General features: G+C 54.2%; 1 protein-coding gene across 2 annotated transcripts; it reads right to left on the bottom strand.

Moving 5' to 3' along the window:
- Nucleotides 1-471: 471 nt before the first annotated feature.
- On the bottom strand, nucleotides 472-14,007 carry PTBP1 (polypyrimidine tract binding protein 1). 2 transcript variants are annotated; one of them, XM_016214852.2, is made up of 15 exons: nucleotides 13,898-14,007; nucleotides 10,930-10,960; nucleotides 7,164-7,239; nucleotides 6,706-6,878; nucleotides 6,457-6,603; nucleotides 6,183-6,353; nucleotides 6,000-6,110; nucleotides 5,749-5,923; nucleotides 5,403-5,480; nucleotides 4,551-4,699; nucleotides 3,338-3,371; nucleotides 2,824-2,916; nucleotides 2,523-2,739; nucleotides 2,155-2,232; nucleotides 472-2,040 (listed from the first exon to the last, which is right to left on the bottom strand). In XM_016214852.2, the coding sequence occupies exons 1-15, from the start codon at nucleotides 13,903-13,905 to the stop codon at nucleotides 1,908-1,910; spliced, it is 1,674 nt and encodes a 557-aa protein (XP_016070338.1). In that variant the 5' UTR covers nucleotides 13,906-14,007; the 3' UTR covers nucleotides 472-1,907. The 2 variants fall into 2 exon arrangements, with proteins under 2 accessions (XP_016070338.1, XP_016070339.1); XM_016214853.2 differs by lacking the exon at nucleotides 5,403-5,480 and having other exon boundaries at nucleotides 13,898-14,006.
- Nucleotides 14,008-14,837: the final 830 nt, after the last annotated feature.

Raw genomic sequence — 14,837 nt, 5'->3', positions numbered from 1 at the left:
GGTTCAATTCTGGTGAAGGGCTCGTACCTTGGTTGCAGGTTCCATCCCTGGCCCCAGTGGGGAGGCAACCAATCAATGTCTCTCTCTGAAAAGCAATGGGAAAAATATCCTCAGGTGACGATTTAAGAAAAAACCACACACACACACACACACACACACACACACTAGGAGCAAGGCAGTGGAGTCCTATCCAGTACACTGGAAGAGACTGTGCAGCAAGGTTTTAACTGGAAGGCTTTTTTCTGCTGTTTGCAGCATCTGAAAAGTTACCCCATTTCAGATACATGCTAACTTCCCAGGGAAGGCCACTCCCTCTGGGGCAGGTGGGGCTCACTGGCCCTCAAGACTTCATGCCACCAGTCCCACATCTGGAGATCCCTGAAACCCTCAAGTAACAAGGGGGGTAGGGAGGATGTCTGAATTCACACAGAAAACAGCAGTGAAGACAAGAAGGCCCAATAAAGAGGGAAATGAGTGCAGGATACAGAGTTTATTCAAAGTCCAGTACAGACTAGCCAAACTGCCTTCTACAACGTGAACAGAAAGCCTGCGGAAAAGGCGAGAGTTGTTATAAAATTGCTTTAATTCAGTTCTCTCAAACATTACAAGCTGTAAGGCGAGCAGTGGAATGTGCCATGCTCCATGTTACAATACTGAGCCTGTAATTGCTGGTATCAAAATATACATCTGTGTCACCATAAAAAACTGCATTTGCTGCCCCTCATGTCTTACAACAGGTATAAAAAATTATAAATATTTAAACCCTTGTCCCCACCCCAACATGAACACTTGGGGTCCAGGCCCCAGGAAGAGAGGCCGGCCAGCACAAGGTCTGTGCACAGGGAAGCCCCTTGGACCCGTGAGTGTAGGACTACACAAGGTAAAGGAGACAGTTAAGACTTGAGGGCTATTGTCCCACCTTAATGGGTCCCAGCATTAGAGGCAGACAAAAACAAAAAACTTTGGTCCATGATTTGCAGGAATAAAGAAACCCTGAAAAGTTTAAGAGCCCTTGTCCTCCCAGACAGAGGACAGGTTAGGTGTAAGGCATCTGAAGGTCTCAGGCCTGGGGCTTTCTAGGAAGAACCCAGGCTCCTCAGTGGCCCCCACTGCATCTGCCCTGGAAACTAGATCCTGCCCTGCAACTTAATTACAAGGAATAAAATAAAAAGTACAGTATACAAGGTCATATAAGGAGGAAATTTAGGTTACACTCATACCATTTTTATCATCTTGCTATATAAAAGGTTACTTAAAACTATTTTGCATATAAATGAAGATTAGAATATTTGGTCAACTGGAAATATTGCTAGGCACAGATGTCTGCAACTGCATCAAAGCACAATATAGAGATTTATAATGAAACAAAGCTCCAAGCTGAAGAAGCGCCAGGGATGCAACCTTGGGGGTCTTGGCCCAGCAGGGGCACCTCAAGGCAAGGGTGGGGAGAATCAGACACTTGATTAAATGGAGAATTGGGATGTCGGCAGACCTTGCAGCTGGCAGCCTCCTGCAGTGCCAGGCACATGATCCCCATGGAAGGCTGTCCCCTCAATCCCCAAGCCCCTACACATTTGCTACTGCAAAAAGGCCCTGCCAGAGCAGTGGGTTTTAAGGCACAAGAAAGCCGAGTAGAGGTTTGGGAATGCCCACCCTGCAGACTGCAGAAGGCATAGGCATACTGTCCATGCATCACCAAGAGCCTGAGGTTGGTATCCCATCTCCCCAAGGTGAGCAAGGTAAATAAGATTTAATTTTTTTAAAAACAGGTAAACTGATTTTCTCTTTAAAAAAATAAAATCTCTGGTCTTTTAAGGTCACTTCAGCTGCTTTTAAAGTGGCTATTTTCTGGAATGATGGAAGTTGTTGCCAGGACTACCTGGCAGGCTGGTCCTTGGTAGTGGGGCCTAGATAGTGGACTTGGAGAAGGACACCCGCAGGTGGTGATTCTCTCCCAGGTCGTGGTTGTGCAGGTCGATGAGTGCCTGGATGGCCTCCTCCACTGAACCCATCTGGATCAGTGCCATCTTTCGATCCTTCCTGCACGACACAAGGAGGACAGGGACAGCATAAGGTGGAGGGGAGAGGGGAGAAGGAAGGAGACAAGGAAGGAGACAAGGAAGGGGAGGGTAGGTCGGGAGGTTTCATGCTCACTGGAAGAACTTGAACCCTTTGACAATTCCGCCATTGCTCGAGAAGAGGATCTTGAGATCATCCTCGGATATGGAAGGCCTGTAGAGAGAGGGGAGACCTGAGCAGAGCAAACTATCTGGCTACTCCCTTGAACACAGTAACCCTCAGAGAGGCAGGGAAGGCCTGGGGGCTGCAGTTTTAGAAACCCATATACAGGATGTTGAAGAATTACCATATCTTAAGTCTACCAGAATAACAGAAAACACTCCACTTGGCTTCCAAAAATGACACCCAACAGGTTTTCAAAAAATGTCATCCTCCTTCCTCATTTGTTTTGGGAGTGTTTCAGGGAGCCCCCCCCCCCCCCAACACAACTATGTGACACCTACGGGATGTTGGAAAGGTGCAGAGTGGCTGAGGGCGGGAAAATGTTCTGGAAGTTCTTAGAGCCTGGCTTCTTGAAGCGGTGCAGAGGTGAGTTCCCATAGTCTTTGGTCAGGCCCTGGTCCTCCTGGCCCTCACGGGGCAGCTGCACATTTTGGTGCTTGGAGAGTGTAATGCGCACCGGCTTTCCATGCAGCTTATGACCGTTGAGGTGGCTCATGGCTGGAAAGGCAGGACCCATGTGACCCAAGGCCCCACAGGTACAGGCCTGGTCTCCCAGCCCCATCCCAGGCAATCACTCCTTACCCAGCTGGGCCTGGCTCCCATCTGCCATCTGCACCAGGGCGTTCTCCTTCTTATTGAACAAAATCTTCACCCGCTGCACATCGCCATACACGCCTTTAAAAGCGCGAGGACAGGGCCCTGAGCCTGGGATCTGATGCCGCCTCCCGCACCAGCCCCCAAGACCCGCACACCCTCACAGGGCTGGCTCTTCCCGAAGGTTTGCTATTCTGCCTCTGGGAACCTGCGTCTAGTCACAGGGATGTTACCAGGAGGACTACCTTCAGCAAAGAAGTCATAAAATCCAGGAAAGGTCAATTGCCAAAGAGCCATCACTTTACATGCTACCAACACGCTTAACTCTGCGAGAGCATGCAGGGCAATAAACCATGCGTGTCTACAAAATCCAAATAAATACACAAACCGAAGGCAAACCAAGTAATGAGGCAGAACTGCAAACTCATAGTACATCTTAGGGCGTAAAAATAACCTCAATTAAATGAAAACAAGATAATAAAAAGTGTGAATGATAACATACCGAAAAGAATAAAGAGGCTTTGGGGTGTGACTCTCTTTAGAGGACAGCAGAGCAAGGCAGCGGAGGGACAGGGAAAGGGAGAGGTCAAGGGGCGAGTTGCCATCGTCCACCACGAGGAGGCAGCCCCGCAGGCGTGCAGGTTGATGGATGATGAAGTTGTCAGGATGTTAATATTCAAGGGCAGGTTGGTATCCGGAGAGCAGGGTTTGAGGGGGAATTTGTTTTTATTTATTTATGGTTTTGTTTTGTTTCAAGCAACAACAGGAAGCAGAAGTACCGTGCAGTCAGTTGGCAAAGAAATTCCGGATCAGAAAAAAAATTGGGAAAGGGGAAGGGGAGAAAAGAAAAAAAGTAGCAAAAAACACAGGTCAGTAAATACATAAGAAAATCTGCAGTGTTCCATCAGTCAGATCTACACACATTACTAGTCACAGGTCCACCTCGTGGAGCAGGCAGGAAAGCACCTGTCCGCACAGTGAGCAGGAGACGCTGCTGCCCCTCCGGCCTTGCCCTGCTCCTGCCAAGCCCCTTGCTGGGCTCAGTTCCCCCGGAACCTGTCTCCTGCTGACTGCTGCGGGGAAAGTGTAAACGCTCACACAAGCACGAGGGGTGGAGTCTGTTAGTGAGGCTTCTAGAGCATCTAACTCAGTCAGACAAGGCACCGGCCGCCCCAGGCCAAGAGATTACAGGAGTGGTCAGACAGATGAGAAAACAGTCTGAAACGCTAATTGAACATTAATCCCATCTCTCGAGAGTTAAATATTTTGAGCCTTTATGTCACCCATGCTCTCTCTGAGCCAAACTTGGCCCTGAGACAAGTGTAGGTTGGGTATAACAGGGACTGTGACTTAAGAGTTGTGGGGGCAGCACAGACCATGGCCCTCCTGAGCAGAGGTGCCCAGAGACCTCAAACAGAGGTGTGTTTGGCTCGAAATTTTATGATTGCTTTCATGAAAGTATTGAAAAATATTTCAACTCTTAAACACTATGGAATTGGAAATATAAACTAGGACATTTGGGGACAGAGCTCCCAGCACAGTGGGAAGGGAGGGTGGATATAGCGAGCGCAGAGTGAAGCTGCACAAGGACTGGGCTGTGGATGAGCTCCAGGGAGTTACAGGAGCATGGCCTGCTAACAGTTTGCACTAAGACCTGAGATGGACAAATCCCCTGCTCGAGCCTCCGGGAAGAACAGCCTGGAAGAGCCACGTACCTCAGGGTTGAGGTTGCTGACCAGCAGAACAGAATTTCCAGCCCCTGCCAGGCCTGGGATGGCGATCCGGCCAGCTGCTGCTGCTGCTGCTGCTGCCGACGGGATGGCCAGAGGGGCCAAGGCCCCATGCACATTGGGAACAGAGAGGCCTGCAGGAAGAGGCAGTAAGGAGATGAACGGCAGTACCTGCTTTCCACCAAGAGGGGAGTGAAGTCCTGCCCATCCTCATGCAAAAGGAGACACACAGGAGGTGTCTGCACTCGGCCTGTCCTGGCCACATGACCTGCTGGCTCCTTCATCCTCCTCACAGCAGACTGCACTGGGTTTGGACCCGGCTACATGCGGCCCATACAGCACAAAAGCTCCAGCTCCATGAATGCAGAATCGAGCCTTGGCCTTGTGTGCATGCAGGTAACCATCACCATGCAGATGGCACGCTGGGCAGGACGCAGCAGGCTCATGACTGTCACATGGTGGCTGTTACATGGTCGGGCGCCCAGCCCCCATGAGGGACGTTCAGGTGTGCCCGCCCAGTTCATGCCGTTCTGCTTACCAGGACACTTAAAATTCACCTACTAGGGGCACAGCCCTCCAACCACTGTGTGCACACGTCCTTGCCCGGGAAGTGCTTGAAGGAATCAGACCAGAGACTGTGGGGTTAGAGGATTCTCTGAGTGGCCCTGTCCTATGACTACCCTGTCCAGGCTCCTCAGGGAACCCAGAGGCCCGCGCCCAGGAAGATGGGCTCCCCCCGTGACTGTGCCCGTCAGCTCGCGTGTCGGCAGAGCTACTGAAAGGTGTGTGGGCATGCACAGTCGGCTGTGGGGACACCAAGACCGAGTGTTTGAGTACCTGCAGCTTGAGGAATGGCAAAGGTGGGAGGGAAACCAGCTCCTGCATACGGAGAGGCTGACATTATACCAGGTGCACCTAGAAACAAATGAGACACTAATCATTGCACCCACAACCTCCGCCACCAGAGCCGAGTGAGCCAAGCCGGCGCACCCCACACCCAGCAGGCAGGTCCAATGTCCACCCGTGCTGGGTACTATGGCCATGTAAGGAGTAATGGGCGCCAACCTCCCTGGGCGCAGGGCGGGCATCATGGGACTCCTGGGGCCTGGGCACTTAGACTGAGCTACGGGTCCTCGCCTACCATGGCACACGGTGGTACCATGCACCAAGCCAGGAATCTTACCGAAGGCTGCGGCCATAGTCTGGTCCAGTGAGGGCTGGCTATCACCAGAGGGCAGGTCAGGACGGGTGTAGTCTCGGCTCTTGTCATTGTTGTACTTGACATTGAGGCTGGTGAGCTTAGAAAAATCGATGCGGAGTGTGCAGCAAGCGTTGTAGATGTTCTGCCCATCCAGTGACTGTGGGGAAAGGCTGTGAGTGGTTGGAGCCCTGGGGCTAAAGGGGGCAGGCGGGCATCTGTGGGGACTCACTCACCAGTTTAGCATGCTGGGCGCTCACGGGTTCGGCATACTGCAACAGTGCCTGGAATTGGTTGTTCTTGGTGAAAGTGATGATTTTCAGAACTGTGCCAAACTTGGAGAAGATCTGCCAGAAAAGGAACAGTCAACCTCTGCCTAGGGTCTGGATGGAAAATGGGGCACATGAACCCCACCTCACCTGATGAAGCACGTCCAGGGTGACTGGATAGAAGAGGTTCTCCACAATGATCCTGAGCACTGGACTCTGGCCAGCCATCGCCATCCCAGCATCCACAGCAGCAGCCGAGGCAGCGAGTGCCAGGTTCCCCGACTGAACCGAGTTCACCGCCTGCAAGGCTGCCTGGGCCCTCTGGGGAAGGGGGAGGGGGGAAGCCATGAGTCCCACTGCCACCGCCCCCAGGCCCACACCAAGAGCCCTGTGCCACCCCAGTGGGGATGAGGGGATGACATACTGCCTGGTTGGGTGAGCTGTCAGTCTTAAGCTCCTTATGGTTGGAAAACTGGATGTAGATTGGCTGGCCACGAAGCACAGGCGTTACAGAGGTGTAGTAGTTCACCATGGTGTTAGCTGCCTCCTCTGTGTTCATCTCAATGAAGGCCTGGAGGGAGTGGGGGTGTGAGCCAGGCCCAGACCTCTGGAGAAGCCCTGCACCCCACCCCTAAAGCAGGCCTAGGGCCTTTCCTAGTTCGGGCTCACACACCTGGTTTTTCCCTTTCAGCATCAGGAGGTTGGTGACCTTCCCAAAGGGCAGTCCCAGGGAAATGACCTCGCCCTCGGTGACATCGCTGGGAAGCTTCCGGATGTGGATCACTCTAGAGGGCACACCTGCACTTCTGTTGTCACCTTTGAACTTCTTGCTGTCATTTCCATTCGCTGAGAAGAGGGGTTGTTTGTTTGACACAAAGCACCTCCTAGGCTCCCACATAGCAACACTCACCCTCCTCAGAATCAGCTTCCTCCCTGACAGGCCAAGCAGAGTGCATCATCTGGTGCAGCCTTCCCCCACCCCAGCTCCCAGGGAAGTGTGGCCACATGTAGACCAGGGCTCAAGCTTACAGACAAAATCAGTTCACCCCAGTGTCCTTGCAGCACACAGCACACTTAGGCACAGAGAGAGAACCCCAGTGACAGGGATGAAGGGCTACAGTCAGCAGTTACCTGCAGAGGCTGAATTGCTGCTCATGATAAAGGGCCCGTTAGTGACGCAGGCAGAGAAGAGCTCGTCCGATCCCCGCTGGAAGAGAGGACACACTGGAGCGGAGCTGGAGGAGGCCTAACACATGGCTGCAGACCCCCTCCTCCCAGAATACCCTGCTGCTCAGACTTGAAGAGAGTGCCCTGCGCTGTGTCTGTCCCACCTCAAGATGGCCTTGTGGTCCTCCTGAATTCCCAGACATGGCTGCTTTTCTAAAACCCGGGGGGGGGGGGGGGGGGGGGCGGGGGGCGGGGCAGCTGTCACCTGGGGGGGGGCTTACATGTCACTCCCATCTCCAGGTTCTGGGGGACCCTTCCCAGGTCTGTGGATAGGCCTCAGGTCAGGTGCCCCAAGGGCAGGCCCAGCCAGCCACCTTGAGACTGTTAGACTGTCTTCAGTTATCACAAAGCTGCTAGAACTTGAGAACAAAGCCCCCTTGTCACACTGCAGCTTCTCACTTGGCCTCAGGAGCTCGGCCTATTTTCCAGCTGTGTGAGGATACCTGAGCTGCAGCCTCATCACTCACTGACTAGAAACACTACCTCTCTGTGAGCCAGAGACACTATCCAGTGACTACCCAGTGACTGAGAAAACAGGGTCTGAGGGCAGCTTTAGAACTGGCTCATCTGTAGGCAGGCTCCTGTGACTTCTGACCTGCCTGTTTTCTTTCCAGAAACAACCTGTTTACTCCGAGTCTCAATCTAATTGAATCAACTCCCCAATCACGTTAGACTGACCCTGGGCTTGGAAAGCAGACCGGAATCCCTCTTATGGGTTGAGGCCCAAAGGCACAACTACTATACTCAAATGGTGAGCTGCATGAGACTGGGCAGGGCAGTCACGGAGACTCAGGATGCAGACCCCCACCCAGGACTGCCCTGCTGTGAACAGGAGCATGAGCACCAGGCGCTTGCAAGCTCCACAATCTGTTGAGGGTGGGGGCCAGAGCTGTGGCAGGGCTCCATCAACAGGAACTAACACCAAGACTGGCAATCAGGGCAGGGTGACCCCCTGCCTCCACCCTCAGTGCCCCCTCGGGCCTGTAGCAGGAACAGGAAAGACCAGCTTACCTGGGCCTCTAGCTCTCAGGGTAAGAGCCTCGCCCTTTCTCCCTCAAACTGCCTTTCTCAAGGACACCTTATCTTTGCCCTTCCTCCAAAATGCCAACTTAGTTGTTACTCAAACAAGCACAATCACCATCACTAAGGGCTGCCATGTGGCTGCCCATCTTCCCCTGGCAGAGCTGAGGTGCTCTAGAAGCCCTCAGAACCCCCATCCTGCCACAGGGAGCTGCCAAGATCTACTGAAGGGAGCCAAGGTTTACAAACTGTCTAGGTAGAGGATCAGGAATGGCCGCACCACCATTGGCTCCCTGCTGTGGGCATGCCCCCACATTCAGGACCTCTGGCAGGGCAAGCATCCAAAGAGCCCCCCCCCCCCCATGGCTCAAGGCTGCCTAGGGCTGCACAACGGACAGGTGCCCACAAACAGCTTAACGCTGCTCAAACTCTGGTGGCACTTAGAGCCAAGGAACACAGTTAAGACTGCTCGTCTCTGAGGGCTGGGGTCTAAGATAAACAAAGCGAAATGTTCTGTGCCTATCATGCCTCTGAGCTTTCCCTGAGTGGATACCTGGTACTTCAAAGCTCAGCACTGCAGGCAGACAGGCCTCAGTGGGGACAAAGTCACCAGGCAGAGCACACCCCAGCCCCAGAACCTCCCGCTGACACCAAGGGCAGGCAAGTCCCACCAGCGCAAGGCAGGCCCCTTCCTGCCTCTGGACTGGGAACTCTGACCCATGACCCTGCCCCTTCAGGCTCACAAAGGTACCTCTTCCCCCAGAGCTGGACAAGAGCTGGGCAGCATGTGGCTCCCACGTGCTGGCTGTACAACCTTAAAAAGGGCATCTTTACTGCTGTCTTTGACCAGTGGCAGGTGGGGCGTCATTTGAGTGGCAGTATACTTGGCTCTCATCATGTAACCATGGCAGATGGCCTGGTGCTCCCACATCTGTGGGGCAAACTGTGACCACTTCTCTGTCCACATTCCCCTAAGCCCTCCTCCCTCAGGACACAGGCCTGGTCTGCTAACAACCCCCCCCCCCCCCCCATAGCACAGGGACACCCAGGCGCAGGGAATGACCAGCAGTTCAGAAGGGGACTGACATGCTGAGGCAGACACTCTGATGGCAGAACCCTGAAGGAATATGGACCAGGTCAAATGCTGAGGCTTCCTGAAGGCCTTGTGACTCGGGCACAGCTGGGCCAGGCTGGGGGAACAGCCACACTGAGGCTGTGACCCGAGCCAGGTTCAGGGGGCAGTTCAGCTGCCTCTGGACAGGCCATCCAGTGGATGGTGCTTTTCACAGTGGGCATTTGGGGAGAACCCATGGTACCTTCCCCAAAATCATCAAGCATCTACTGGAAAAGCCCCCAAGGTGTGTGCTTCCTGCTGGGGACAAGGCACACCTGCTCCCAATAGCATATAGGGGGAACCTTTGCTTTTTAATCAATAGCTAAGCATCATTAACATCTGAACACTTCCAACTTATGGCACAGCTTGTTCTAAAACTGGGGTGATGGTCAACCCAACAGTGCTACCCTCCTGGCTGGCTGGGTACAGGTACTAGGCTGTGAGGCAGAGGGCATTAGCCCTGAAAGATGGCAGGTGGGCCTCCCCCCACTGGAACCTCCAGGTTTGTCCTGTGCAGGTCTGATTCCGGAAGCAGAGGTCCCCTGGGGCCAGCCAGGAGGGGCCCCTCCAAGGACAGTCCCAGACAGAGCTGCTCCAGCTGGAAACAGGCAAAGCCAGGATTACGAGAAGCCAGACATTTTCTGTGATGGTTACAAATGCTGCAGATGAAAGTCCCTCTCCCTCCTCCCACCACCGAACAAACAGGTTTTATCTGCAGGAAGATCAGGACAGGCAGCATGTGAAGACAAGACTCCACCTGGAAAAACCGAAGCCTGGCCCAGCAGCATGGCCCACTGACCAAGCCACCTGCGGCAGACTCCCCAGCCCCCAGTTCCTGTCAGCACACAGTACCAAGTCTGCAGAAGTGTTCAGTCAGCTCCAGGGCACCAGGAATCCCTGGACATCACATTCCTGGGGAGTACACAGGCCTGGTCCTCACCTGAGGAGGGTACCACCATGGCCCCACTACTAGCTCTGCCCGTTCTACAGCTTAAATGTCCTAGTACTGAAAACAGCACAGAGGGGATGCAGCACCTCCATTTCCCTTTATCTCAAAAAACAAAAACAAAAACCTATGAAATTTCCAGACCAGCCCTGGCCAGCGTGGTTCAGCACAGAGCATTAGTCTGCGCACTGAAGGGTCACAGGTTCGATTCCCAGTCAAGGGCACATACCTGAGTTGCAGGTTCACTCCCTGCCCCTGGTCAGGGCGAGTGTGGGAGGCAACCAGTTGCTGTGTCTCTCTCACATCAATGGATTCTAGCCAGGGCAGGGAAGAGGGGCCCCAAATTAAGGCCAAAGATGCATTTATCACTGAGAGGCCACCCAACTCACAATGCTGGAAACAGAGCCTGGAATTGGCTGGATGCACGCAGGGCAAAGGAAAGGTGCCTGAAAAGTGCCAGGCCTGCAAACCCTCTGCCCCCACACAAGCACTGCTGTCAGAAGGAAGCCCCAGTGCTCAGCAGCAGGAGGGAAGGGGCCCAGATCAGAGGCTGTGCCAGCTAACAGGGTAGCAGAATCAGCAATGCCTACCTTTGTACCAACTGCTATGTCTGGGACAATGCTGTAGAGAGAGAGAGAAAAGGAGAATGTTAGCAGGTGTACTACAGGAACTGCTGCCAGGACTCACAGAACAGGCCAGCCAGCACAGGACTTCTCTGGCTGCACAAGTCCCCCTCCATTTGAAGTCCTCAGATAACCAGTAAGCTTAGGGCAGGGAAGTGAGCTGTCATCCATTTAATCTCAACTTGAAAAGGAGCCATCATTGTCCTCCAGCTCCCCTCCCTCCCAGCAGGACCCCAGACAAAGACACCCCCTCCAAAAGCCCCAGGAGGGACACTTGATGCTTGTTGTTAAAAGTTCAAGTGCTGTTGTCTGCTTTCTAAAAACTGGAAATGCTCGGAGAACAGAACGTTTCAAGCAGGGAAGGAAGGTAGTGAGAAGGCAATGCACAAGGGTTAGGTCAGAGCTCCAGGGGGATGAGAAAGGAACTCAACAAGGGAACTCTGTTCAAAGAATGCCAGGCTCCAGGAGAAAGGAGACAGCCGAGATCAAATAATCAGATAAAATTAACACAAGTTACTCATCAACCTGGCTCCATGTGACTGGACTTTCTCCCTGCTCCAGGCCCAGCTCGGGAAGATCAAGGAAACCATGGCTGCTGAGGTTCCTGCAGTCCTCAACTGCACGCTAGCTCTCAGTACAAACAAAACCCTCTGGCTTCTACATGGTAAATGTAAACTCATGAAGTCCTCAATGACTCATGGAGAGGAACTTAGTCAGCAACACCCCCCCACACCAGGTCACCTGGCTTAATGGTCTGTGACCAGAGCCTCCCATGATGTCACACAAAAATGTCCCCCTCACCCAGCCAGGGAAAGGCTGGTCTCAGAATGGGCAGTAGGTCCTGTAGCAGCTACCTGCACTATTACCCCTCTGCCTCTGCCCTCAGAAAGGCAAATTCAAGGCACCAACCCACCTACCCACCCCAGGAACAGCATGACTCCAAGTGCTGGGCCCTAGTCCTGCCATCTGCACTCCTCACAAGCTCATTTTAACCCATTACCTCTACTATAGGGCCTTCACCTCTTCACTATAAGAAAGATTATGGACTAGTGTCAACAGAGTTTTTTAAAACCTTATGGAGTCAAGGAAAAACTGAAAGAATGAGAAACATGCAGCTTCCTGTCTGCTAACCCAGGCAGCTCACAGCTTCCTACTCCCTAGGAGGGCCCTTCAGGCTCAGAAGTTTTACATAAAATGGCCCGTCTTAAAAAAGGATTTCAAACCTTCCAAAGAGAAGGCCTGGCCTGGCTGATTAGGTAACACCATACCATACACAAGAGGCTGCAGGTGGGACTGGGCCACCAAGACACATCTCGGGGACAAAACACTCCTTCAACAGTTCTTGAGGGAAGCAAAACAGGAGAACTGGACCAGAGAGTCCCCACTTTCCATCAAGATTCCCTGGAGAGTCCCTTAAACACCCACTTGTGTGCGCTCCCATCACCCAGGCCTACTGGCTTGGGAAGGGATTCTCTGGGAGGTCTACCCAAAACAGAAGGTGGACCGGAGATCATATTCCTCATGCCCCAGCAGTTTTTCTAGAAGGCTGAATTTAATTCAGCCTGAAACCTACCAGTCCAAACCGGAGGCACAGAGATAGAGACCCTCCAGGCATTTTAACCACACATATCCCCAGGTCAGGCCAGAGAAGGAGGGCTTTCAAAGCTCCAGATCAAAAGATAAGGAGAAATGCCTTTGGAATCTTCAGGTTTACTTTTTAAAAATCAGAACATACTCTCCCAAGGGGAAATGAAAACAATTAGGCTGACAGGCAAGATAGAAAGATCCTGTTTAGTTTCATTTTCAACAAGTTCTATCATTTTCCACAGACCAGAAACATCCGAAAGTCTCCAAACTGGGCAGACTCATGTCACTGGCTAACAGCATACAGCTTTGTGCCTTGGTCCTAAATCTCAACGTTAAAGTGAAACACGCCTTTGTAACTCAGATCTGCTTAAGGGTACGATGATAACTCACAATGCAAAAAGTAGATTACCCTCCCCCCTTCTCTCATCCCCGGAACACACACAAACCCAGGACACGACTGCTTCTGCACCCAGGGCCCCTTCCCTCTCCCAAAGTGGTCGGCGGCCGACTACACTGTCCGAAGGCTTAGGGGTCCGGTGGTTCGGGCCCACGTGGGTCGCTCAGCGGGATCTAGGGGTTGAAACTCCACAGCCCCGGTGGTCCTGTTTAGTTTCATTTTTAACAAGCTCTTTCGTGCTTAAAGAACTCCCGAACAAGGGACCCCGGGTTGGTGGAGACAAAAGGGGTGCATGGGTCCCTCCCGGACACCCCGGCCCTGTAGCTGCACCGAGAGGGCGGCAGTCCTTTGTGGGAAGTCCGGGGAGGGGCCCAGCGGGGGCGGAGGAGGGCCCGCGCCCTTCCGGGCAGGAGGGCGGCGTCTCCCCGGCGCGCCCGGGACCGCCGCGGGCGGGGGAGGCCGAGCGCAAAGTCGGCGCGGCGGGAAAGGCCGCGCACGCGCACCGAGGCCCGAAAAAGAGTGCGAATAACTGCGCGCGCGTGCGGGGGCTGGACAGGGAGAGAAAAGGAAACCACGGGGAGAGCGAAGGGAGTACGGGTAGCCGGAAGGGGCACGTGGGGCGAGCCAAAGGTGGCGCCAGCGGAGACAGGCGGGAAGGGCCGCGCGACCGCCGCATGTGTTCGGAGAGAGCCGAGGAGAAACCGGAAACGAGTATGGCGGCGGGAAGGGCTGGGCTCAGCCGACCCCCAGCCCGGGAGATGTGGGACACCTCTCGCTCCTGGCAGCCTCTCCCTGTGCCCGCGGTCGGCAGTAAGGGAAGGATCCCGAAGGCGCCTGCGGGCCCGGGGCGGAGCGGCAGGCGGGCCGTTGCTCCGAGGTGGCCCAGGCGGCGGCAAGAGGAAGGCTGGGGGGCGAGTAGAGGGGCGGGAAGCGCGGACAGGCACGACTCACCCGTCCATTGCACACCGAAGAGACCCGCAGGGGACGGAGTGGAGGCGCTGGAATAGCAGGAACCGACCAAACGGCTCCGAGTTATAGACTCACAAAATGGCGGAGACGCCTGAACACGTCCCTTGCGCGCTCTGCCCATTGGTTCCCGCCGCTCAGGGGAGGCGGGGAGAGTGCAGCGGGCCCCCCCCAGCGCCTCCCAATGGCTAGGAGACTGCTCAAGGGGTGGAGTCAAGAGGAATGGCAGACGACCGTTGGGGAAGGTGGCGGTCCGTCAGGGCTCAAGGCGGAAACAGCCTGTGGAATCGGGGGAGGGGAGAAAAGGAGAGAGCACGTGACAAAGCCTGAGCCAGTGAGCGAGCCGCCATCCTGCGTGGGGCTTTGCGGGAGAAGCCATCTTGAGAGTGGGTACGTGGCGAGTCAGGCAGCGGGAAGCGTGGTTCTCCTAGGCTGCCGCCATCTTCCAAACGGGCAGGTGTTCTCAAGCGTGAGGGCAAAAGGAGGCGCGTCGCCATCTTGGAGTCGGGCAGGACACTTATTTGGCTCCATCTTGCTTGTGGGCACGTGGCAGAAAGTCTGATTCAAATTGAGACGTTACGCCTAGGTTAGCACGCGGGGAGGTGTAGAGACTGCCTAAATCACCGCTGGCCACCAAGCTTGCAGGCGAAATGTGGTCAGGGGTCGCCCCGACCGTCCTGTGTCTCAGAGCAGCGAAGGCCAAGTGCAGTCCGGGACGCACAGGGGACCTCTCCCGCCCTGCACACGGGAAACTGAGCCCGGAGCGCAGAAAGCACAATTCTGCCATCATGGTATCTTAAGAATCGGGTGCAGCTCCATCCCAGCAGCAGGAAAAACGCCCTAAACGTATTCCCAAGAGCGTTGATTCCAAGAGTTTAACTGGGTTGTCTGTGACGGGTGCCCCTTTGGAGAGGTGACTGGAAAC

Source organism: Miniopterus natalensis, chromosome 4, assembly GCF_054644295.1.
Source record: "Miniopterus natalensis isolate mMinNat1 chromosome 4, mMinNat1.hap1, whole genome shotgun sequence".
Taxonomy (NCBI): Eukaryota; Metazoa; Chordata; class Mammalia; order Chiroptera; family Miniopteridae; genus Miniopterus; species Miniopterus natalensis.
This window is presented reverse-complemented; position numbering and strand designations above follow the sequence as displayed.

What these genes read in the sequence shown, in the direction of transcription:
- PTBP1 (XM_016214852.2), bottom strand. An exon ending in CCCTGGACGTGCTTCATCAG is followed by an intron (nt 6,111 to 6,182) that starts GTGAGGTGGGGT and finishes CTTTTCTGGCAG; the next exon opens with ATCTTCTCCAAGTTTGGCAC. An exon ending in GCGCCCAGCATGCTAAACTG is followed by an intron (nt 5,924 to 5,999) that starts GTGAGTGAGTCC and finishes CTTTCCCCACAG; the next exon opens with TCACTGGATGGGCAGAACAT.